Source organism: Zerene cesonia, chromosome 23 (genome assembly GCF_012273895.1).
Source record: "Zerene cesonia ecotype Mississippi chromosome 23, Zerene_cesonia_1.1, whole genome shotgun sequence".
Lineage (NCBI taxonomy): Eukaryota > Metazoa > Arthropoda > Insecta > Lepidoptera > Pieridae > Zerene > Zerene cesonia.
In genome coordinates, this window is record NC_052124.1 from 483,305 (window position 1) to 507,426 (window position 24,122).

General features: G+C 32.3%; 1 protein-coding gene across 4 annotated transcripts in view; it reads left to right on the forward strand.

Annotated features, from left to right (window-relative positions):
• Positions 1-1,194: 1,194 nt before the first annotated feature.
• The window catches only part of LOC119836301 (RILP-like protein homolog), a 34,107-nt gene continuing 11,179 nt past the window's right edge, over positions 1,195-24,122 (forward strand). For 3 of the 4 annotated variants that reach the window (XM_038361595.1, XM_038361592.1, XM_038361593.1), the window contains exons 1-4: positions 1,195-1,581; positions 4,418-4,550; positions 6,886-7,025; positions 23,827-23,901. In XM_038361595.1, coding sequence (XP_038217523.1) covers positions 1,282-1,581; positions 4,418-4,550; positions 6,886-7,025; positions 23,827-23,901 — 648 coding nt within the window. In that variant the 5' untranslated portion in view covers positions 1,195-1,281. The remainder of the gene's footprint in view (positions 1,582-4,417; positions 4,551-6,885; positions 7,026-23,826; positions 23,902-24,122) is intronic. The other variant, XM_038361594.1, reaches the window with a different exon arrangement.

Below are 24,122 nucleotides of genomic sequence, written 5' to 3' on the forward strand. Positions count from 1 at the left end.
TTCGCGCGTGACGAATGCCAAATAATCGATATTATGTATAACAAAGCTTTCAAAAACAGCTGGCAAAATCAGTACCTTAACTAGCAATGTAAAAGTTCAATTGTTATAAGGAAATAATATAAGCATTGTATTATTAGAAATGTGCCTATAAATCTCAAATCAAGTTATCTACTATATAAAAATAAGTCGGGTTTTCCTTCCTGACGCTATAACTTCAGAACGCACGAAGCTATTTCCACGGTTTTGCATTCGTTGGAAAGGTCTCGGGCTCCGTGAGGTTTATAGCAAAGAAAATTGGCGAAACGGAGTTCGCCGGGTTTGCTAGTTAGATATAATTTTTGCAGTAGGAATAACTTCGCTACATTCGTTGTTATTTTTTTGTAGCATTAACTTAACCGTGTTTTGAAGAATATCGCTTTATATGTTTATATTGATAGCTTTATTCAGAAACAATCCATAAGTATGCAGTTTTAACATTTTTTGTTTCATGAAACATTGTATGAAAATTTAAACCATTGGATTTAGGAACCTATGTGTAGAATTTGACATTAGATATTGATTTTAAAAATGCCGCCAATTGTAAGCCCGGTTTTTAATGTTGCAACGAGTAAAAAATATGACAGATAGTAATCAAATAAAGAACCTACCTAAAAATAGTACATACTTTTACTTTCAAGCTATAAAAGATCATATAATATATAGTACATACTTTTACTTTCTAGCTATAAAGAATCAGAAGATATTATTAAAAATGGGAATAAAATCCAATTTTGGCCAATGTTCTTAAATTGTACTTACTATTAATTTATTTTTCGTTTGTTTCTTTTTCGAGTTTTTTAACTTTTATTATATAAATAAATTCTTTCACTTACCGATGCTATGAAATCGTAAAATTTTTGATGCTCATAGGTATGTAAATTGGAAACTGTAGCTGTTCATATTTTAAGTAGAAGAAGATAGTGAATAAATATTGAAAAATCTTTTATTGAATGGCATTTGAAAATTTAAATTCTTATACAGATTGTATATTTTGTTTCTGATAACTGATAACACATTTTAATATTAATGATTTCATTATTATAGCAACCCTGACAGATAGTCAAACGACAAGTATTTGAGCCCGTTTAAAATATTAAAAACTTAACATATGTCAAATTGCGAAATGACATTTGTACATTGACACCACCTTTTTTTTAGTAATGATGGCGCACTTGCGAAAGGTGGATAGGTTTCTCTAAAAAAGTTTGTTTTGTGCGGTGAAGTGAAAAGGTGGATATCTTGATGCCGTACCGCAGGCGTTGCTCCGTCAAAATGCCGGATTTCGATGACGATGTGACCGTCGTTGATGTGTACGATTTGGCTTCAGACATTGGAAAGGAATGTGAAATAATTATCGAGAAGTACGGCCCTGAGGCTGTTACTGCACTTCTGCCGAAGGTGATAAATGCTCTAGAACTTCTGGAGAACTTGGCAGTACGCAACGAAAAAGAGAACCAGGCGTTACACGAATTGACAGCGAAAATATCCCAGTTAGAAAACGACAAGATCGAAAAGGCAGAATACAGACAACGATTCGAAAAGGTAAGCGGTAGAGGTCATTGTTATTTGGTGATTGAATTTATACGTACTTCGACACGAAATGCTGGCTATAGTTTCGACACCAGTTAGAGTATTGGGTGCACTTTTAGTTTTGCAAATAATTCACACCTGCCGAGTCTATTGCGCGACATTGTTATCGTTCCGAACATTGATACAATAATTATAATCAATTTAATTGTTTCACGTTTCATATTCTAGTACTTACCTACAGTTTTTGTTTGTATTGCATGCACGAAAGCAAAATCTATTATCTAATTCATCTTCAGATTTCGTATACAGTATGTATTTTGTATTATTTTGATATTTCTAATAACATAATATCTATACATGTATATATTACTGAAAAGAATCCTTTTGTAGCCCGAGCCATTTTTTATTAGAATTCATTTAATGATAGCTCATTATACTCTACACAGTATTATACATCTACAATTGATCATTAATGTAATCACTTAGATTAAAACATTACTAATGAAGCACAAGTCAGAATTTATTAACAAAATATTTTGCTAAATAGACACATATGTACATAATAAAGACATTTAAAAAAAAAAGTGAAGTCCCTTGTCCCTTAGTGGGGTATGGGGCAGATGATGTACATGTTTCACTGATCGGTTTTCTTTATGGACAAGTAGGTGATCAGCCTTCCGTGTCCTGCCAGACCGAGACTTTTTTTTTGCGTCCCCACCGGGAATCGAACCCAGGACCCCTCGGTTCAAAGCTCACGCGCTAACCACTGTACCAAGGAGGCGGTCAACATTAAAATGAGTGATTAGTATTGCAAATTGACATACTTTTCGAGGATATCAATTGTAAGAGGAAGAATGAACAGGAAAGCTTTGAAGATAGAGTGTTGTAACGTTATCATGTAAACATAGTGTTGCAATGAGTTTTGTATAAGTATTATTATAACTGCGAATGCAGTTTTAAAGCACTTGCTTGTATAATAATCTCTAAAAATATTTTCTTTCAATAATTCCATGGGTTTTCAATTGATTTGACATGATTTTTTTTGTGTTATATAGGAAATTGTTGTTATTTTAGGATCTGCCCTGGTACCTACCTCCAGGTCTTCAGTGATCTTTTTTACTTTTGTTGAAAAGATTCAGTCATATCATAATATTGTACATTTTACAGTTTTTAGTACATACCTAAGTTGAGTAGTATGTTGTTTTCTGAGGGACTAAGTATATACTTTGAAGATAAATCAAACCCATGTTAATCAAACAAGTTAAAATGACATAAAATGCTTAACAACCAAAGACTCCTAGAGATTGTACAAATTGTTCTTCGACAATTTGAATTTTGAGAATACAAAATACTTCCTAACTGCAAAACATTAAAATTTAAAATGTGTTGAATATTGATATAAGAAATTGTCTATTGAATTTACACTATAGTAGGTTTACCCTCCTTGCAAATAAAAATTAGTTTCTATATTTTATATGTTCATCTCATAAAATACATATACATTAGAATTTATTATAAATCCATGTAGGATGTAAAACAATTACACAATTTACATTCTTTGCAAAATAATGTATAACTTCCTGAGGAATGATAATGACTCAGATATATATTGTGCTTCAGATATAATACTTCAGAATGACTATAAAGCTTAGGTTAATTTGTAATATGCTTTAAGAATATAAGGGCTAGTTTTTTCTTATCTAGAATGTAGTTACTTGCAGTGTATGTAGCATATAAAACATTTTTAGTAGGTTTTACTCTGAAACTAAAATCTGACAATGCCCGTGACATATAAAATGTTTTACATTAATGTTTATATGTTCCACTTTGGTGATGTGATAAATCTTTCCAAATACAATTAATATGTGCAAATTTGTGATATTTTCTTCCATACATTTATGTATAAATTTAAAAAATATGTTAATCTTCCATGCATTAATAACAATATCTATGTGACCATTACAACTCTTACATTTTAAAGATTCATTTAAAATTCATTTCTATCAAACTACAACAAATATTTACCAATGTATTTGTATATTAAGTTTCTTTTTGAATTATTGCACATGATTAACCTTTAAAACTTGAAACATATTTATATAATTTATGCAATGTGACCTTAACACAATATTTTACTAAAGCTTTATTCAATCAATATGCTATTAAAACATTTGTATATGTTTTTTTGTTTACATCAGGTTCCCTTGCATGTTTTCCTTCTCTTTTTTTAATAGTTTTTAAAAATCTAAAATGGTAACGAAACAAAAACTGTTAATCAACTGAAAGTTCCTAAATTAGTATAATATGTTTTTACTTTTGTTTTTGAGATAATTATTTGTTATTATAAATGGATATATTGAAATCATTATACATAACACTTAAGTAGTTTTAAATACAATTGTTGTGAATATAAAATTAAATGAATATCAATATTTATCAAAAAAATCAATCAATTAAGATAATGTCGAAGCATTTAATTATTAATTTACATAATTAATTACAAGTGGTAGTTATAAAGTAGTTAAATCTTGATTGTTATATTTAATGACTGATTAATGACTCATTCTAAATTTTCATATGAACATTAATTTAATTAAATTTTATTGTACATTTATGCTTTTGAAAGAGCTATCTATGAAGTTATTGAAAATTATACTCATTTGAGATAATTTTGTTAAATAAACGACAATATTTTACCATAGAACCATTTTTTCAAATTTATTGCAGACTGCTTTTGCTGGTGTGCTGTGACTATTTTAAGGCACTGTATAACACTTTTATCTTGAACTGCGCCCTATCTACATAGTTTGCTGGCTCGATTACATATAATTATTAACATATTTCACAGGAAATAGAAGCAATCGAGGAGCAATGGAGGACGGAATCGGCCGAGTTGGTCACAGCCGTCGCGAGGCTGCAAGATGAGAATAAACGACTCCGTCGCACGGTCAACTCGCCTGCGGACGGTGAGTTTGGAAAATGTATGGTTTGCTTCTTTTTTTTCTTTTTTGTTTCTTATTTTATATTTGGAACATTCAATGTAAATATTGTACTGGCTGCTTATGTTTAATTTTTTCTTTCTATGTTTTCTTTTGTTCTTTACCCGAATTTATAATGACACAAATACTTGAGTGATTCATACATTATATAGATATTATATAAAGACATGTATTTTGATGAAAAGTTCCATTTATAACAATCCAGTCAGAATTTTGTTCACTTTCTGTTACAAATTAATTAAATTATTAGTATTAAGAGGGCACTTTCGCTGAAACCCTGTTAATTGACATTTTAGGTAACTAAATTCCTTTATTCTGGAACCGTTGGTGAAAGCAGCGTTATTATATGAAATTACTTTTATATTATTATAATAAATGTCTGTAGAAATGTTGATATAGCGTAGGCGCTTATCGTACAATCTGAAAAATTAATTTATTATTTTTAGTAATTCTCAATTTTGCAATATTATCATCAAGCGATTAACCTCGGTGAGTAGGCATTTGATGCCTTGAAAACTCTATATGAGGGCTTGTTATCTTTTTGCCTCATAATAGTGTTTTAAAACCGTTTAAAACATTTTATCTAACAGTACCTTACTTGTATGTTTTGGGGTTAGGTATATTGCATATGAGATACATAGACTAATTTCCACTAAATTTTTTCTGTTCTTCGTTTCTTTTCCTAAGACTATTTAATGTCTGGACAGGTTTCAATGTATTTATAGTATGAAATATTTTGTATAAATTATATGTCTTTCTTAAGTTACAGTAGTGTAGTGTTTTTTTTTTTGTATATTTATATCATATTAAAAGCCTTCCACATTCTTATATATATAACATACATGGCAGTGGCATGAGGACATACATCTGAATTATCACCTACCTTTTTACTTATATGGATACGATTTCCGCTGAAGACTTAATAAAAACTCGATACCTAGAGAAAGTTGATTGCTTACAAGAAATGAAAAATCAAGAAATTGATAAAATTATTATGTTTGTCTTATAACCGATAAGAAGGCACGATATCTGGTACGATATCTATTATTATTTATGTGAAATTGGGCTTCGCTTGATGCGCATTTTGAATCTTTGATAAAAACAGAAATTAACTGAATCTACTCCATACCATTTAAGTCGAGATTTCTTATTGAATTTTTAATCTTAACACGTTGGGTGTTAACGTGTTATTAAAATAAATTCATATTTAGTTTTTGAAATATTTCGTTCCAATTCGGACTTTACGTGTAGAAAAGAGTATAACAAATCTAGAACTTTCGAGAAAGAAACTTAGAAATACATTAGTTAAAATACGACTTTACACGCATGAATATTATATAGCTAAATTCTAAATGTCACTTTGCAGACTGCCTACTTTCTTATCAAAACCTAGATTTTAGAATTGAAAGCTTTCAATATATGTGTTCAGTATTTAGCGGATTTATACCAGACGAAAATAAAAGTCCCACTATGTAAGAAACCGTGTGTGTAGGTATAGTTTTTTTGTACTGTTAATATCCTGTATAATGCTTATCCAAACCAATTAATATTTATGGTCCACACATTTTCGAGACTTACCTCGCAAAAAGCGTTATTTTCTTAATGTTTTTGTTAGGTAGTGTGCTATCGCGAATCTTGTCTATGTTTATACTTAGGTACTCAAAAAATATAAATATAGATACATATACATATAGATAGCCTATAGAAGGGTCTATAGGCTATCTATATGTATATGCCTTCTATATGTACAACAGGCGAAGCCGGAGCGGACCGCTAGTGTTATAAATTTATAATAAAAAATGCTTTATTCTTAATTGTAAATACAAATTTATGTTCTGTTTGCGTTGGAATTTTAGAGGTGTAAAATTCGCAGAACCTGTTACATAAGGACTAAGTAAATTAATGCAAACAATTCTCAGCTGAAATCGGCCAATTCCACAATGCAAATACTTATAAATTTGACCGACCGGTAAGTGCAGCGGTTACTGACCCTGCCCGTTGCACCATTGAATGTTTTTTCGATCCCCGTAACTGCAAAAATAACGTATCAATTAAAAGTGTAAAATATTTACAAATATATATATTTAGGTTTGTTTTTAACCTTATACATATAAGTATGGTCTGCAAAGTTTGCTTATATTGTATATTCAGTATTATTTATTATTTTTATTTATAAAATAAACAAGGACTTATTATATACATGAGTCTTTGAGCCATTCAGAGTATCTACCTCATCACACAGTCCGTACCACTGAAACTACAAAACACGAGCGGTGTTACTTGTTTCTCATTAGTGTGTATGCACATTCCACATCAGGTACAAGCGCGCCGCCGTCACCGGCGCGGGAGCACGATCAAGAGGTGCTGTCGAGGCTCAGCAGCACGGCCGAGAAGCAGCGCGCCACGCTCCGCCACCAGGAGCTGCAGTTGCAGGAGAAACAGCAACTCATCGATAGTGTGAGTGCATTTTGTATGTTCTTATGTAGTGCTTTCGTGTGGTTTTTAGCGAGCGATCTAGATTTTAGTACTGCTAATTATTATTGATTTCATCATGCATCACATCAATAAAAGGACTAGTTTGAAGTTTCTAATACTTTATTCATCATTGACAGGTTGATATCAGTTAACATCTAAGTATTCTTACAGACTTCTCCTAAAATAGAAGTAGTTTCTCAGTCTGTTTTAATTTAGAACAATTATTTGTTAAAATAAAATCCATCCATTTCGTTTTACACTTACAAGCTTAAATTTAAGTATATTGTAGGTAAAATTTTTGAATACGAGTATTTATTGCGATCGAAAAGTGTTTATGTTAAAATGTGAAAAATATGAAAGGCTACCTAATAAAAAAGCAAATGTTCAATTACAATGTTTTTGCACGTTATAAATAATACACATATATATAATTATGTGGCCACGACACGACATGTAGAAATTGCTAAATCGCTTTAGTTAAACCTAAACCTTTGATTTTTCATAATTTTAAATGAGTAATATTTAAACATGGCGGACTGATGCGTGAAATGTCATTTTGACATTAAGTGTTGTACTAACTTTTATATGTATTTTTAAAACTTCTTATAGAAATATAGATATAAAATGATTTTCTACAAACACCCGCGCTCTAAATATATTATTTACACATTGCTAATCGGTGTTTACGATGCCGTCAGAACCATAATGAGAATCCTGAAGAGAGAGCTTAAAATGTTGATTAAATGCTTTGATGTTTTACTGTATATAATTAAGTAAATACGACCTTCTAATTATGTAATTAAATTTCATTTTGCTATGTTGTAGAGCATTATACAATATGTATCTATTTATGTATATAATACTTTATACACGACGTTGGTTTTGAAACATTATGTTTAGATTCTTTATATATTAAAATGGTAGTTCTATTCTGCCGATAAAGTTAAATATTGCATAACTTTACAACTGTGAATTAAAAAATGAAAACATCCATTAACTAACCGACATAATAGATAGCTTAATAACGATAATTTACGAGGCGTTTTCCAATATAACTAAAATTAATAGAAGTAGAGGTTTAATATAAAAATTTAATTATGTAATAATAACTAACTTTCCGCCTGTGGCTTCTCTCTTCTATTGAAAGGAAAAGCTAAACAGTCCCGGGGATTTTATATAAATTATATTAGTTTGTTAAAAAAAAAAACATATTGAGAACGGCTCAAACTATCTGATTATCAGATTTCGTCCAAATTTCGTTAACCCTCGTTCCTGAGATGAGCGCGTTCAAACGAACAATCTCTTCAGCTTTACCATATCATATCATTAAGTAAGTTATTAGTACTGATAAAGCTGGAATCACTGAATCATTTAGAAAAAATGTACAATCAATTTGAAAGCAATTACAAATATCTTGCGCTCGCGCTTGTAGCCATACCGTGGCAATACTAAATGTAGTAAGAGTTACGATTTCCTGTTATCAATAACGATTGACTTTAATTAGGTATACTAACAAATTTATGGTCTACGCCACATAATATTTTACGTGAGTACTGCTCGCGAATAAGATAACATTTATCTTGATGCTATCGAAAGAAAGTAGAGTGAGGCTAATGATACAGTGGGATCGAGTATTTTGTTTGTTTCGTTTTGTCTGAAATTGCGCAATGCAATTTAGCAAACTGCGATGAACAAGTTTATTAGTGTGTCTTTGAGGAAAGTACGGTTTAGCGATTGATGCGGTTGTAACAACGGTTATGCAATTGATGGTCGTGGTGTCATCAGTTTCATTTTTTGGACGCTTTTGGAGAAATTTTGCGTATTTGTAGTCTATGGACATTGGCGTACAATAAACTCACAGTCACGCGCAAAAATTGTCCGAAGCTAAATTCTGCCTACGCGTCTAATAGACAGGTAATGAGCTCGAGCGTATAAAATAGAGTTTGAACATTACTGTCCAGATATAAGGTGTGAATTTGAATGAATGTTTTCACATTTTCGGATATTTTTTTTTATGAACTTTAAAAGGGGATCGAGAATTAATTTTTATACTATGTCAGTGTTCAGAACACACTTTTGGCAAACGGTTACGTACGCAATGCAGTATAAAGTAGACCTCACTAGGTATAAAAAGGTATATCTAATGGCACCCTATCTAGAGTGTTTGGAGAAACATGTACTATTTCGTTTTTTAGTCCAAATGAGTACTTATGCTTTTCTTGGCAAAATGCACTTTCACATTGACCCTCGTATGTTACAAAGCGTCACAATTTTCTCCAGGGATCATTGTTATATTAACGCAGAATTTATTTTTACAATCTATGAACATTACACTGCAATAATAGCTGATATTTACTGAGCGCAAAATGCAATTAAATTGTAATCTCTGTTGTATTAAATGGATTACGTCACGCAACTTGCCATCGTCACATGTTTAAGCCTTTCACTCGGTACCTTCTTTTATCTATTTTAACTGGTGTACTTACTTATTGAGAGACGGGAGAAGTGTCCGCAGACTGTGTCTGTTTGGTTGATATTCGTATGCATTTATATAAAATGAATTGAGTCTAATATTCGCAGTATATTATAAAATTCAATATTTTTAGACAGAAATGTCCAAAACTTTAAATACCTTATGAAATTGAAAAAAAACAACAACATTGTTTTACGACGCTATTATAAAATGGTAATTCATAATGAACGATAAATATTTAAGTAGATAAATATAGCACATAAATCATTGAAGTAATACATAAAATGCAATTATACTTATATCTTGATATTCGTCAAATAAAAAGTACTCACTTATTTAGAAGTGGTGTCTTTTCTGCTCTCTACATCGTTAGTTTAGCAAAATTCTTATTATGAGTTGTGAATGCATTCATTGCATTGTATCAGAATATCTTATATTAGTATATATTTTCCATTTCTCAAATGTTTATCGTTTCAGATAAAAAAAAACCTGCATTAAAAAGATTTTGAAGAAAATAGAGAGTTGCGTAATTGTCAAAATAATATACATAAATATAAATCTTCGCTTTTTCGATTGTATGAATGTATTTCACAATATTATAACAACTTGCGTATTAGGCACTTGAGAGTATATAATTCGAGATATTAAGTATTTTGGCATCAAGAACATGGTATTATGCTAGTTTTCGAAAGGAGCGATATTCGCACGACTTTTTATATATTAAAAACGTAAACGTTTTTCTGTAGATTAGGTTTACATGAAGTATGCATTTTTAACTATAATTGCTTTCGAATTAACTGAATGCAATAGGATATCATCCAATTATAGGTAGGTAATAGATAGGTATACAACGTTACCTGCTAGGGAAGTAGTAACATGTAATAAGTATGTACTTTCATTTTAAATACTCGATCATTTTGGAAGATATAATATTATGTTTGATTTGTATATTATACATCTCTCGTTATTTTTAGAAAATGTGGTGATTAATATAAGGTTTGTCTACTTTGAAAGACAAAAGGCAAAAAGAAAAAATAACCTCAATGCATTATTAAATCGAGAAATCATTCATCTTTTCGAAGATATTATAATCAGAACATAAATCAGTAGAAATGCTTTTCCCAATGCATATTTGCTATGTTAAAAACCATATATTGAGATTTAATTTGTTTTCTTATCATAAGAGCGAATGAAGGTTTAAAAGGAATCCCGATAAAAATTAATTTAATTAGAAATAGCCATGAACACTTTTCAATAAGCAAGCTATTATAAATGAATTTATAAATATAATATGAAACATACAAATAGCTCTAATCTGGATCTTCTTTTATGTACTTTACTATCAGAGTTAATTAACTACATTAGGATATTTACAGACGCCAGTAATTTTTTTCAATTCACGTTTTATCTTTTCGTTACGTTGGTTCAAAGTGAAACGTGTTCCAACGTTCGAATACTTTTAGAATTTTGCAAATAACATCGAAATGTCGGTGTGAAAGTTCACATTATCGATTCTGTCTGGAATCACCGCAATAGGCCTTTTCTGGGGTTGCGGCTTCCGAGCAAATAAAACGCGTGCCAATCTGTGAATGCGACAAAAATCAAACTGAATTAACAATGCTTATAGTTGTGGTGTTAGTAAGAGATGATAATTTTTTATAATAACCATTGTGAGGGTATAAGTAGGAGGTGTATTTAATGTTTCTAATCTGAATCCGCTGTTTACCCATTTCGTCCTAAATAACGTGTTTTCATTATGCACGGATATTTTCTATATGCGTCTATTATCTTTATGTAAGAAAATAATGGTATAATTATTTTTGAATGTATCGAAAACAAACCAAATATATATTTTCTCTATAAAACTAGATTCTCTTATTATTAGTCATTAATTTGGTATTTAAATAAACTACATTTCACATATCTACCGCTATTTAGTATTTAGTAAAAAATATACTTAAATGTAAGTGTCTTTACTAATACAATAAACGGAAATGTGTTTTTTTTTTGCCTTTCTTTCGCGTGCCGACGGAACGATTCTGCGATGAGAATTTTATGTTTAGAGATATGAGATTTATGTGTCTTCGCCCAGTAACGGGTTGCCGCCGAGGGGGTCGCGGACGCATTGTAAACAGCTCCCGAGTCCCCTATATTAAAGCGGCTCGTCGGAACACAGTGGTATTTTGATCTGTAGGAATTTTTCGGGGACCGAACTTCCATATGAATTTTTTACTCTTATTAGTGGGGAAATCTTCCATAGATACCCACGGCTCATTCGGGGGCCGTGGGTATCTACGGAAATAGTGAATCCACCTCTGCTTTTGCATATTTAACTCAGTTGAGGCTACCAAATAAGCGTAATATAATTTAATTGGCTTTGGCGTAAATTAAAACAAAGGTATTATACTCGCCGTGGGAAACATATTTAAGCGACACGGAAATGTATAATTACATCTGTTGTTATTCATCTGCTTTCAAATTTTTTAAATATATATGTATTCTGTTTTAACTTTTTATTATTAAATCTAACACAGGTATCATAATGAAATTCATACAGTGTCTAGACAGTACACAAGTTTATGTGTTTGATTTTGAATGAAAGGGGCTAGGTTCATTTCCTGTAGTTTCCACACAAACATGTGTTAGCTACAGGAAAAAGTTACTAGTTACTTTATAGCTATTTTATAAATATATAATCAATAAAAACATTCCAAATGCATTTGCCACAGCGACACAGAAATTAACTTCAATGTCTTCTGTGTTGTATCATTCTTGACACAGCGGTCGTGGTCATCATGAGGTTTAGGGAACCGAGTAACCCGCTTCATGACTTTCCGCCAGCCTCTACCCCGTCAGTCCGCTACACTCGTGCAGCGCACCGCCATCAGCAGTTTCTGGTCTCTGAATCTTCTATGTATCGGAAAATTAATATCTAAAAATCCCTTCTGTTTCTTCCAAAATAGTACCTATCAAAGCCGAAGCATGTAATTATGTACCGTTTGATTTAATACAATAGTTTGTGATAAACTATCATTATAGATACCGTGCTATTTGACAGAACCAATTACTCACCTCAAAATGTTGCGTAACTTTCAAAATTAAAGTTTAAACGATGAAAGTAATGTTACACAACTAGGCTGCGACGATAACGCGTGATGCAAGGTAAGCAGTTAACTATAGAGCCCGCTTGGCTAATTGTTTTTTGCGAGAGTGATCTGATCAATATCTTAAAATATATTTAATTCATACAAATAAGCAAGTAAAGTATTTATGGACACTAGTTAGTCATGCCGGATACGCGCGCGTAGTTTTTTTTTATAAGTTAATAAATTTTTCAATATTATCATCTCTTATCCGAGCCAGGAAAATTCAGTAAACAAAAGTTTATATTCGTTGTTTTGATTTACAAATAGCATAACTTACTCGACTGTTATGTTATTGATATAGATGTATTATAGATGCGATAACTAGATATGAATGATAAACATTTTTAATTTCAATTAAAAAAAAAACTCTAAACATAGAAAGCTAATGTAATTTCATAATTTATTAACCCTGGCGTTGAATTCATAAAACGTAGATGGCAGTCTCTATTAGGTACTTCGATTATTCAAAACAATCATATTATAAAAAATTCTACTTTCATATACACAATTTCATCCACTATGTAGGTAATGGGTGTATTGTTTTTATCAATATAGTCATAGAATCGGTATAAGTAGGTACAGATAATTTGCTTAATCCAATGCGCTCTCCCGTTCATTGATATTTCATTCCCAAGTAAATCGTGTTTGTAATGGTATCAATGTAATGGGTGTAAGTCGATATAAAATCTGCGTGAGGTACGAGCGTGCTGTGCTCGGCGTGGCTTCGGCTTAGATGACATGATATGCGTCATACCGTTGCTATATGATGTAATTGACAGTGCAATAATTGGAGATAAAATATGCGATATTTAGGGCGGGTAACAAGGTGAGTACAAGGGTGTACTGTTGATCCGTTCTAATATTCTATGCAGGAAGCCTATTTCCAGCACTGCACGTGTTACGTTTAACGTGGTTATGATATGGCAAGTTGATTCGGTATTCAATCATAAATGCTAATGTAAATGTTTATATATTAAAAATGCTGAAATGTTTATTTGCATCTGGTATAGTTTTTATTGTATACTATATGTATTGCTGGATCGATATTTTAATTCGCTGAGGATTGAAAAATCAGTCGTAAGTAACTCTGTCGTGTCTGGTCTTGGCCAATTCTGAACTCAAACCTTAGCCTTTTGGCCCTTGGTTTTAACTTGCCTTTGTAATAAACTAAATATTATGTAAAAATGTCACCTGTGATGTCAAAAGACAATTTAAACGTATGTTGAAATGCTTGTAGAAAAAGTATTATAAATAAGAATTTAAAAAATTGCTCTTCGTTCGTCTGGGCTTTCAATTCGAAATACAAACTCGCTGTTACATAAATAAAAGACGCTCGTGTAGGTACTCAAAATAGTGCTTTGATCGATAAAGGCTAAAGCTAAATGTTAGAATAACGTAGCACTTTATTGACTAAAATAAATCTAAAATAACAAGAGTACCTGAATAGGCTCACTAACTCCCGAATTCATTGAAGTCGTTGTTCTTTGTTAAACTTAACTTTATGCGTCACTAATGCCTGATGCCTGAAAATATACAAAATTACCGTATAATGATTTTTCCTTTATGAGTATGAATTTTACATATCTTTTACGCGATAAAAATGAAACATGTTGCTTTAAATAGACGATAAGCAATGCACTTGGCATTTTCCTCATGTGTTTGGTTTATTTTTCATATCCTATGGTCTCAACTTAGGATGTATATTTTTCTTACAACTCTATTATTGCCCATTTCATACATAGACATATATTACCCTACTACCGCTGTATAAAATGGAAATAGGATTTATATTATGCAGCTGAGCGTATGTTGTGTTTCTTTCACTGTTGTCATTGCTATTCTGTGTAAGTCCACAATAATACAGATGTATGTGAATACTTTCAGATACTTGTCGCTTCACACATTCGTTTCCAGAATAAAAATACATTCGTTCATTGTTAACATTTTGACTTTGTAATAGTGAAAAGGATTTTTCCACTTCTATTTATGGAGCCGTGGAATGAAAGAAAAGCAAATAGGGCCGGAGTAATTTGATCAGACATCAAATGAGATGGGATGTGTGGAAAATGTTTTCCCTTAGGCCTTTTATCCACTAGTGATATAAATAGAGTATAAACCTCAGAGAAAATCAGATTTTTTATTGTGAAGTCTATGTTCTTCAAACTGGATAATTTATATGGATATTATATTTATAGTTAATTTGTGGGTACTGGGATTTTGGTTGTTTAGTAAGGATTTCTAAACAAGCTTCACAACTTGGGTATACAAATCGGTTCCTATACAGTCTCTAATGCTATAATTTTCATATTAATAAAATGAACTACCCTCAAAACAAATTTAATTCACTTTTCGTTGATGTTACGAAATACATTTGTTATTTAGAGGGTACATAAGCATACATCATACGGGTACATCTGTCAGTGCACACTCACCCTAAATACGCGATGATCTCAACGGCCTATGCGAACTTTATGTCACGCCTTTGCCCGTTCTAAAGCTTTATTACTCCCAAATGTCCCTTTATTAGGCCGGCTAAATGTCAATTTGTCTGTTACACACAACACTGGGCTATAAAAGGTTAAATTTATAGGTTAGGTCGTGCGTTAGTGAATCGAATTGTTTTGACGCCTAGATTAGTGTAGACGAAAGAACATTCCAGATGTGATGATGGAATTGTCAGTGTGGAACAAGTATATGTGATTGTTTTGGTAATATAGCTTGTTGATTATAATCATATTTGGTTAGTACATGCAATATCTAACTATACTGAATATTATGAATACTATGCTTTTATATGTTTCACACGTGCCACACCGCATTGGACGAAATTTGGCAAGGAAATAGGACCAGCGTCACGTAGCCCACTTTTTACAGGTTTTGTCCGTGGTTTTCTCCGCAAGTGAAACCGCGGGGCAGAGCTATTAAACTATACATCGCTTACGATCATATACACAATTTAATTACAAATGAATACTGCACGTATAATATGCTGAGTTAAAAACGCATTTTTTTTTTTGCAAATTCACCAAACCTTAATTACGCTATAATTCGTGCATTAATCTAAAGTACAACATCATGAACTTGTAAAGCTCTATCTAGATCGAATTTTCCATCTTCACTGTGCTGGCTATTTATAAAGAGAATGAAGTGGGCTCTTAACAGTTTCTCCGTAAGACTTTATCTGTATTACACATCTATTAAAGTTTTAATTAAGTCTTTATCTTTATTAATATTGAGTAAACGAATTTTGAAAGAATGAGTTAAGACTATATGAATTGTTCTGCACAAAACGAATAAATGATAAACTACCTCCAATCTCTACTCTCTCATCTTATTACGGTGTCAGTTTATCTAGTCCCAACCAGAAATCTCTACTGTTTATTCTGCCTTCAAATTGTGTTCCCGAATCACTATAAAGAACCAAGTTCCATTCGAGAACGTTCGAGAACTTTTGGAAGATATTACCTACTTAACAAAGATTACCGCGATAAAAATGCAATGCCAATCGTTGCGTCATTTTACACTTCAGATATGTTTGGAAGGTTTATTTATATAATTCTAAAAATTTAAACAACGTCTTTATGAATATATTTAACGACAATATTTTAATTAACACCGTTATTTAATTAAAGAGAAATGTAAACAGGCTTTTATTTCGCGTAAAATGTTTATTGCGTTGATCTTCACAGAGTTTTTCTAGGTCAGGAAATATTAAATGTTTTTAGGTAGCTAAGTTCCTCTTACGCCTACGCTGCACAAGTTAAAAATGTTTCCAGGATTTGGTCTTGTTATATTTCCTATCTATCGTTGTATTTCAGCTGGATTCAAATAGATTCATTTTGTTACCCGCCCCGACTATGCAAGGGTCCAAATGTTGTTATTACATTGATGAGTATGTTTTCATCAATGTAATAATAAAAATTGGACCTGAAAATGGGATTGTCGAATTTTAATGAACAATTTATTTGTCGCTATGATGGGAACACACAGGAAAACTATTGCATTGAGCTTGGGCAAAGTCGCTGGTTAAATTTTCGTTATTCATCCGACACGTTCGAATAACGCCCACGCGATTGGACCGCCGGTTCCAGGGTTGTGCCCATAATGTACGTAATTAGAACTTTTACTAGAAACACTCTTGAAGAACCACCATCCTGGTACACACCACCATTGTGTTATTACTTCCGGTTTATAAACCTCTCGCTATTATTACGATACGAATTCGAATGTTATTCGTGCTTGCCCCTTTGAGAATACATAGGGACAGACAATGGAAAGCCAATTTGTTTATAGTAGTGTTATGTATTTATTTGTGATTATTAAACGAGCCATCAAAGCCGGCGTACCCGTTATTTTTCTTATTAACATTAGATTTATTATTTTAATAAAAACCTTATTTAAATGGGACCACATGGGAGGCATCAGCTTTTAAATAAAGAAGCATGATAAAAATCGATTTATCTTGTAAAAAGTAATGAGATAACAAAGTCGTAAAATGCAGTCGAATTGATAACCTCCTCCTTTTTTAAAGTCGGTTACTTATTGAAATATGTATACCCAATGGTGTTTGAAATTACCTTATCCCAGCCTTACAAACTTTGTTATAACGATATAGAAGTTAAATTAGTTAGGTTTAAGGGGTAAGGATTTAGATAAATATCGTTATTAACTCAACGCACATATATTATCAAATTTCATCCATATCGCTTTTGAGAAAATTTCCTCTATGTTGGATAAGGCGGTGTTTTTGATCTTCCTTGATAAGATATCAAATAGCCAATATTTATTCTCCTGAGTGACTGTCGGACAAGTTTTCATAGTCGACTGTTCACATCAACACATCTCTTATTAACACTAGCGGTCCGCCCCGGCTTCGCCCATAGTACCTACTTAAACAGCCAATGTGGTAGTTAGATTTTTGAAATACAAGAGTATGGCATCGTTTTCAAAACATCATTTAGAACTCTATAAAAAATACTATTTTATTAAAAATATTGTCCATTTGGATGTATGTACAAATATCAATTTTATATCGGCTTTTATTTAATCGTATATAGGTATGATTTTAACACCTGTAAAGTCATAATTGTGTTCCTTTTAAACATGTGTTGTTTATACAATTTTTGTACCTACAATTTAGTCATACTAAAGAAATGTTCTCAAGAAGTTTAGAGAAAATCCATATTTGAAATTGAACAAAATGTTTAAAAAGTGTTAATTGTCATATTATATTAATTAAAAACTCATATTTTCTAAGTAATGTTGCTAATTTAAATAGTATTCAAGTAAATAAAAGAAAAAAATAATGACGATCTAATTCAAGATTTTATGATTTTAATTTCAGGGACATTAAATGGTTAGTTTAATATTATTTTAGGTTCTTAATAATTTTCTAACAAATACTGTATATTTCATTATTTAATAAATTAAATCAATGTTTTCAGTTTTTTATTCTATATCTTATCGGATTGGTGCGATATATTGTTTATGATTTCGGGATTATCAAAAAGTAGCTGTTACGTAAGATAGCTCTGAAACGTATCATGCAATAAAATAAATAAATTTTTATTTATACATATTTGCACTATAAACATCGACCTTAGCTTTTCACCCCTGCTTTGCTCCTGTGCATTTGTTATCATTGCTAATTTTTCATCCCTGAATAACATTTGAAATAAATACAGCTTTTAAATTTGTATTAATTTCAAATGTTTTTTTATACAAACCTATCCAGATGATTGTGTTTAAATGTTGTCAAATATACAAAGTTATTTGTGTGTTAAAATAAGAAAAACAATATTAATATAAAATAACTCAAAAAATAATGTTAATAATAACGAAAAATATAATTTCGTTTTGCAATTGTAAGTTATTGGACATTGTTACCATGTATATTGTTACCCCTTGATGGGACTGCATTTAAGAAGTTTATATGTTTTGAATAAAAATCACTCAATTCACTAACTCCACTTTTATTCTATTTTCAATATTAGTTTAATCACTAAATCTGCAACCGGGTTTTTGAATATCATCGTTTATTCCGATGAAAAATCTATAACAACAAACATTCACACCTTGTAGGATTGTGTTTCATATGCTCTTGGTCTAGATGAGATCAGATTTCCATAACTGTGTATGCATGAGTAATATCCAATATTACATACGTGACAATATGATACCTCATGTATTGTCTCTTTATAGTAAATCTTATTGATGTTTGTGTTATCCGATGTTTTATTTTCAATAAAATAAAATTTTCGTAGGAAACGGGGTCAATGAACTGTTTATCAAGATGAGGTTATATCTTTTGGGAGATGTTATGTCTTTTGAATTATTATCATTACACATTTGCAACTCAAGAACGGCTCAGCTGTTTGAATATTATTTTAGGATAAGAATAACTTGCCAATACTCAGTATATATATATATACTTACCAAATATAATGTCAAATTTTAATGAACGATTCATAAACGTTGTGTCCGTAGTAAATTAATTCACTAGCGATTCTGGTATTCATCTTATTCTAGTATTATATATATAGTCATTGTAGTACATGGTGTCATACTAGCAGAAAGTAATATCTCAAAAAAGGTTACAGTTGTAACAGATAACAAATATAACAAACATAACCTTGCTTCTACATTCAAGTGCAGTCATCAATCCATTAATTGGCTCACTTCAGTCCAGTTATATATTACCATTAGTCAACTCGGCGTGGGTATTCACTGTAATACCAGAAAACGGGTTAAGTGGAACCGCGCTTTTGAGATGCAAAAATATTTCCCAACGAAACGGCACTTAAATACTAAACATTTCTTTGACTTATACGCCTGTAAGTGTTTACCAAAAGTTGGGTAAAGTCTGAGGAATATTTGAGGATAAAATTATGTTCTGTTTTTGATTTTTGAAACGGTATAAATGATCAAATATTCTTCACCTTTAACGCTAATGGTTACTACTTTGGAATTTGGATTTGTGGCATACATAGAAATCACTCAATTTATAAGATCTTTGTTGTCCATGTAATTTTAATTTTAATTCAATAAAGGTATATATTATTATTATGTGTATCTCTCCATAATACTCGGGTACTTCCAGAAGGAAAGCACCCGGTCTTTTGGAAGGCTTACGTGGGGACACAGATCCAACACGCAGAGGCCCTTTAGAGAATTTAATGTGTTATGGGACACCAGCCGCAGCCTGCCCATGACTGCACTATAGAGATACAGCCCTGGGCAATCCGCGGCCGATGTAGGACTATTGCAAAAAAATGGCATGGAAAAAACTGGGCTATGGAAAGGGGGTGTTCGATGGATTGGTAGGTTGGGTCTATGGGAAACTATGGGCGTCTGCCTTTTCAACTTCGAAACATTGAAAAATAGTGGCAGACGGTGACTTGCCAGTTCGGTCGATGGGCTCCCAAAAAAGTTACCAAAAATGGCAACAAGGGGGCAACACCAGCTGACTGGCTAGGGGTGTAGAGAGGTGCGGCACCGGTTTCACCATCGCGGGCCCGCAGGCCCGGATTGGGTTTCCCCGCTATTACGCCATTAGACACTTCCACCCCCGAGCATATAGCTCTTGCATCTCCACTCTGGACGGCCAATTAAGGCAAGCCAGAGGTGGGGGATCCTGAACCTCGTCATTGTTCACTCCGAACTGCCACAGAGACAGTCCGGAGGTGAGGACAGGGACCTCCCCCGGGAGAACTAAGGACCGCGGGGGCGCTACTCCCCGTCACCTCGCCACAAGGTGCCCTGCGGGCTTATTAATATTATTATTATAAATATTCAATTTAAATTTATTCATGGCGTATCTATAATAACTATACATTGAAACAAATTTAAGCGACATTATTACTAATTAAATTGCTGGCTTAATAATCTAACCTATTCAGAGAAATTTTTAAAAAGCGCACCTCATCATTGACGTGTTAGTTGTATGCATGTTCGTTTTATACTCTGCATAAGATGGCTCAGGTAAAATATAACATGGCTAAGCCTTATTGAAAAACTCAAGAACGGTTCTACCAATTCGACTAAGTTTTTTCACCTTTTTCTTAAGACGGATGAAGCCGGAGCGGACCGCTAGTCATTGATAAGTAATTAGACAGTATTCTAGACATTTGATGCGTTTGAACCAGTAATAGTTAATTGCAGACTTATTCTGTATAGAATGTAACGTCTTTATACCAAATGCTATTTTGCATATTGCAATTCACCGCTTCTAACGTGCATCGGATGGTTCATGCATATTAATGTACCAACACACATATGATTTTATGTGTTCGTGCGCACGCTTAATACCTCACATGGGGATATTTGCTCTCCATGAATCTGCATATAAACTATTATATGGTTTAATGTAAGAGGATTGCACATTTTATATCTAAGTCCCGTCGCCTTACAATTTATTCCCTTGCCTGATGCGCGGTATATGAGTATCGAAAGAGTACTTGTTGTTTATGGCACTTTATGTGAGTACGTTTATGTAATTTTCATTTTCGTATTGAGTTTATTCACACTTTAGTTATTCTATCTATTCCTATTCGCTAATAAATTAAAAGCTTAGTGGCAAATACGTAATTGTTTAATTTTTCTCGACAAAAATTTAAGGATTGTCCATTTTAACGAACTACAATTTGGCAACCTAGACTAGATAATATATTGTGTGAATGATACAATACATCAATATTTTAATACTTTTACCGATTAGCGAGGTCTAGTCTAGTCTCTTTAGAAGGTAGGTACGAACTACTTATTTAGGACTGTATAGTTTACTACCAAGTTTATATCAAGTTTTTATAGTCTAGACTAGACTGTCCTTAATATATGTCTATCGATAAAAGATTTTTTTTTATAACAAAACATAATGAACGTTATTGAGTAAATATTGTCGTTATTTCTAGGGATAGTTGTAGTAAGTCATTATTGATAATTTTTACGACGAGCAGTGAATATAAATTAAATAATTCAATGCAAAACGTTGGAACTGCAGTTGACTATCCGTATGACAGATGCTTACAACAACAGATGTCATAAACACTGAACTTGTTGGTAAATTATATTTCTAGATCGTGTTTCTGTGTTGACATAGATACAGCAGTTGTGGTACTTGCAAATGAAAATAGACTCGAAATATCGACATTTTTATCTCTGTGCTTGAGTATCTCATTATTTTTAATAAAGGCTATTTGATGTTGAAGCTTGTAACAGCTTTTATGTTTTGATCATCGAGCTTGGGACCAGCAATTATTTTAGATTTCATGAGAGCATAGTTTGTAACACTTGGTTAATTGGCAAGTTTTTATTATTTAAATCTAGTTGAGACTCGTAACATCATAAGAGTGCTACTAAAAAAACTGTTTTAAATTAGTAACTTTCATAGGTAAAGTTTTGTGTAAATATTTCTTGCAAATAAGACAATACAATGAAAGGATTTTTGAGTAATTTACTTTAACAATATTTAAATTATTTGGCCACGAGTTACATCAATTGAATGGTTATATAACAAAAGAATGTGAATAAAACGCTATTACAAATTATTTAATCGACGCACGATGTTGACGAAACTCGTAAGTGTGTAAAACTATGACATGTAATAATGTGCTTGAAACAGAGCGAAACAAAATCGCAATTAACGGTGATGGGCAGATGTAGTTCCGCGACCTTCGTTTGTATAATTGTTGTAAGACGTTATTGTGACTGTCGTCATGTATTTAACATTACGATTTTGAAAGTATTTATTAATGAATTGATTATCTGTTCACGCCCCCTTCATCCGTGCCATATATGTCTATGTCTGTGTCACTCAGTGTAGTTGCAGCTTTCTAATGGTCAGAGAATTTTTGAAATCGGTCCTGTATTTTTTTGTGTGAAAACACTACAAAGATACTAATGTAAAAACCTCTCCTGTTTATAATATTAGTAAATTTGGAAGTGTTTGAATAAGATAGACAAAACAATGGTATTAGTAGTTACAAGTTAATCCATGGGAAAGAGATTAACTGCTGTAAATAGAATCTTATTTAATCTCTCCCTATCTTCAAACGCAAACTCCATATCATACAATCGCTCCATTGCGACGTGAAAGAAAGGCATACGAACAAACTTCGCAATTATAATATTTGTTAGTAATGATAGTTACTTTTACATAACATTAGACGCTAGTCGCGGCTCCGCCGGGATATCATGATTCCTGTTTTATCCAAAGGGAGCCTATAAACGGGATAAAAGTATCCTTTCTCCCAAGTCAATTCATACTCTGTTTATATACCAAATTTTATCAATATCCGTTCAGTAGTTTCTGCGTGATTGACGGACAAGCAAACAAAATTTTCTCATTTCAATATTAGTGTGACTAAGTACATATTTCAGCTGTTTCTCTCAAACCGACATATAAATTAAAAGCAAAATGTATTTACATACATAAGTTGCACATTGAATAAAACTGTAAAACATTTTATAACTTCGCATTGAAATGGCGGATCATCCGCACACAGCCGTGTTTTGAAACACAAACACCCTTTCGAAGTGATCGCATAAAGAAATGCTGAATACAAAATAATTTCACCTTTGATCTCCCACGCGTGACCTACATATGCATTTACGTGTGCTATTTAAAAAAGTCTACACTTACGTGACTAAAGTTTAGAAATTAAAGGCTTCGCTGCGGACTTATAATTAAAATCTTTCTAAATTTTAACATAACCCTTTTTTAGTGGTAGTGGTAGTAGAGAATGCTTTTGCGCATGGCCCTCTGGATAGATGGCCCTGGGTCTATGGCGTATGTCCCACTGCAATATCGGACTACCGACTATACTCCACTGTGTTCCGTCGAGACGCTTTGATGACGGGGCCACGGGTGTATGCTGGAACATTCGTGACCTCCCGGGGGCAGAATTTATAACCATGAATCAGTGATACCGAATCGTTAAACTTTCTAGTATCCTCATGACTTGCGTAAAATATATTTAAGGAAATAATAAAATGTGCAATTTTCCAAAATAAGATAAGTTACTGGACGCAATCTTATCTGCTTGCAAAAAGGTATCACGCGATAATCTTGCGATACCCTGTTTATTCTTCGAGACCTCATGCTATATACGTGTTATGTATAGACGATATTTGTTTTACTAATATGGCGATTTTGGACACGTTTCAGTTGACGAATCAAGTTGAGAAGTTGGCGCAGGTCAGCCGGGATCTTCGTAGGAAGCATAAGCAGCTACAAAATCAGGTAAACAAAAACTTTGAGCACTACTGGTTCGTGTTTGAGATTTATATATTTTTGAGGGTAGTATTGATGTTGCACGTTATTAATGGCCTATGACTCTTTGGAGACACAAATCAAATAGATAAAAACTTCACGACAAGGCGGTGTGAAAATGTATTATGCGATGGTTATGCAAAAAAAGAAAACAAATTAAATAAATTTAATTTTTAGTTTTATAGCATTGA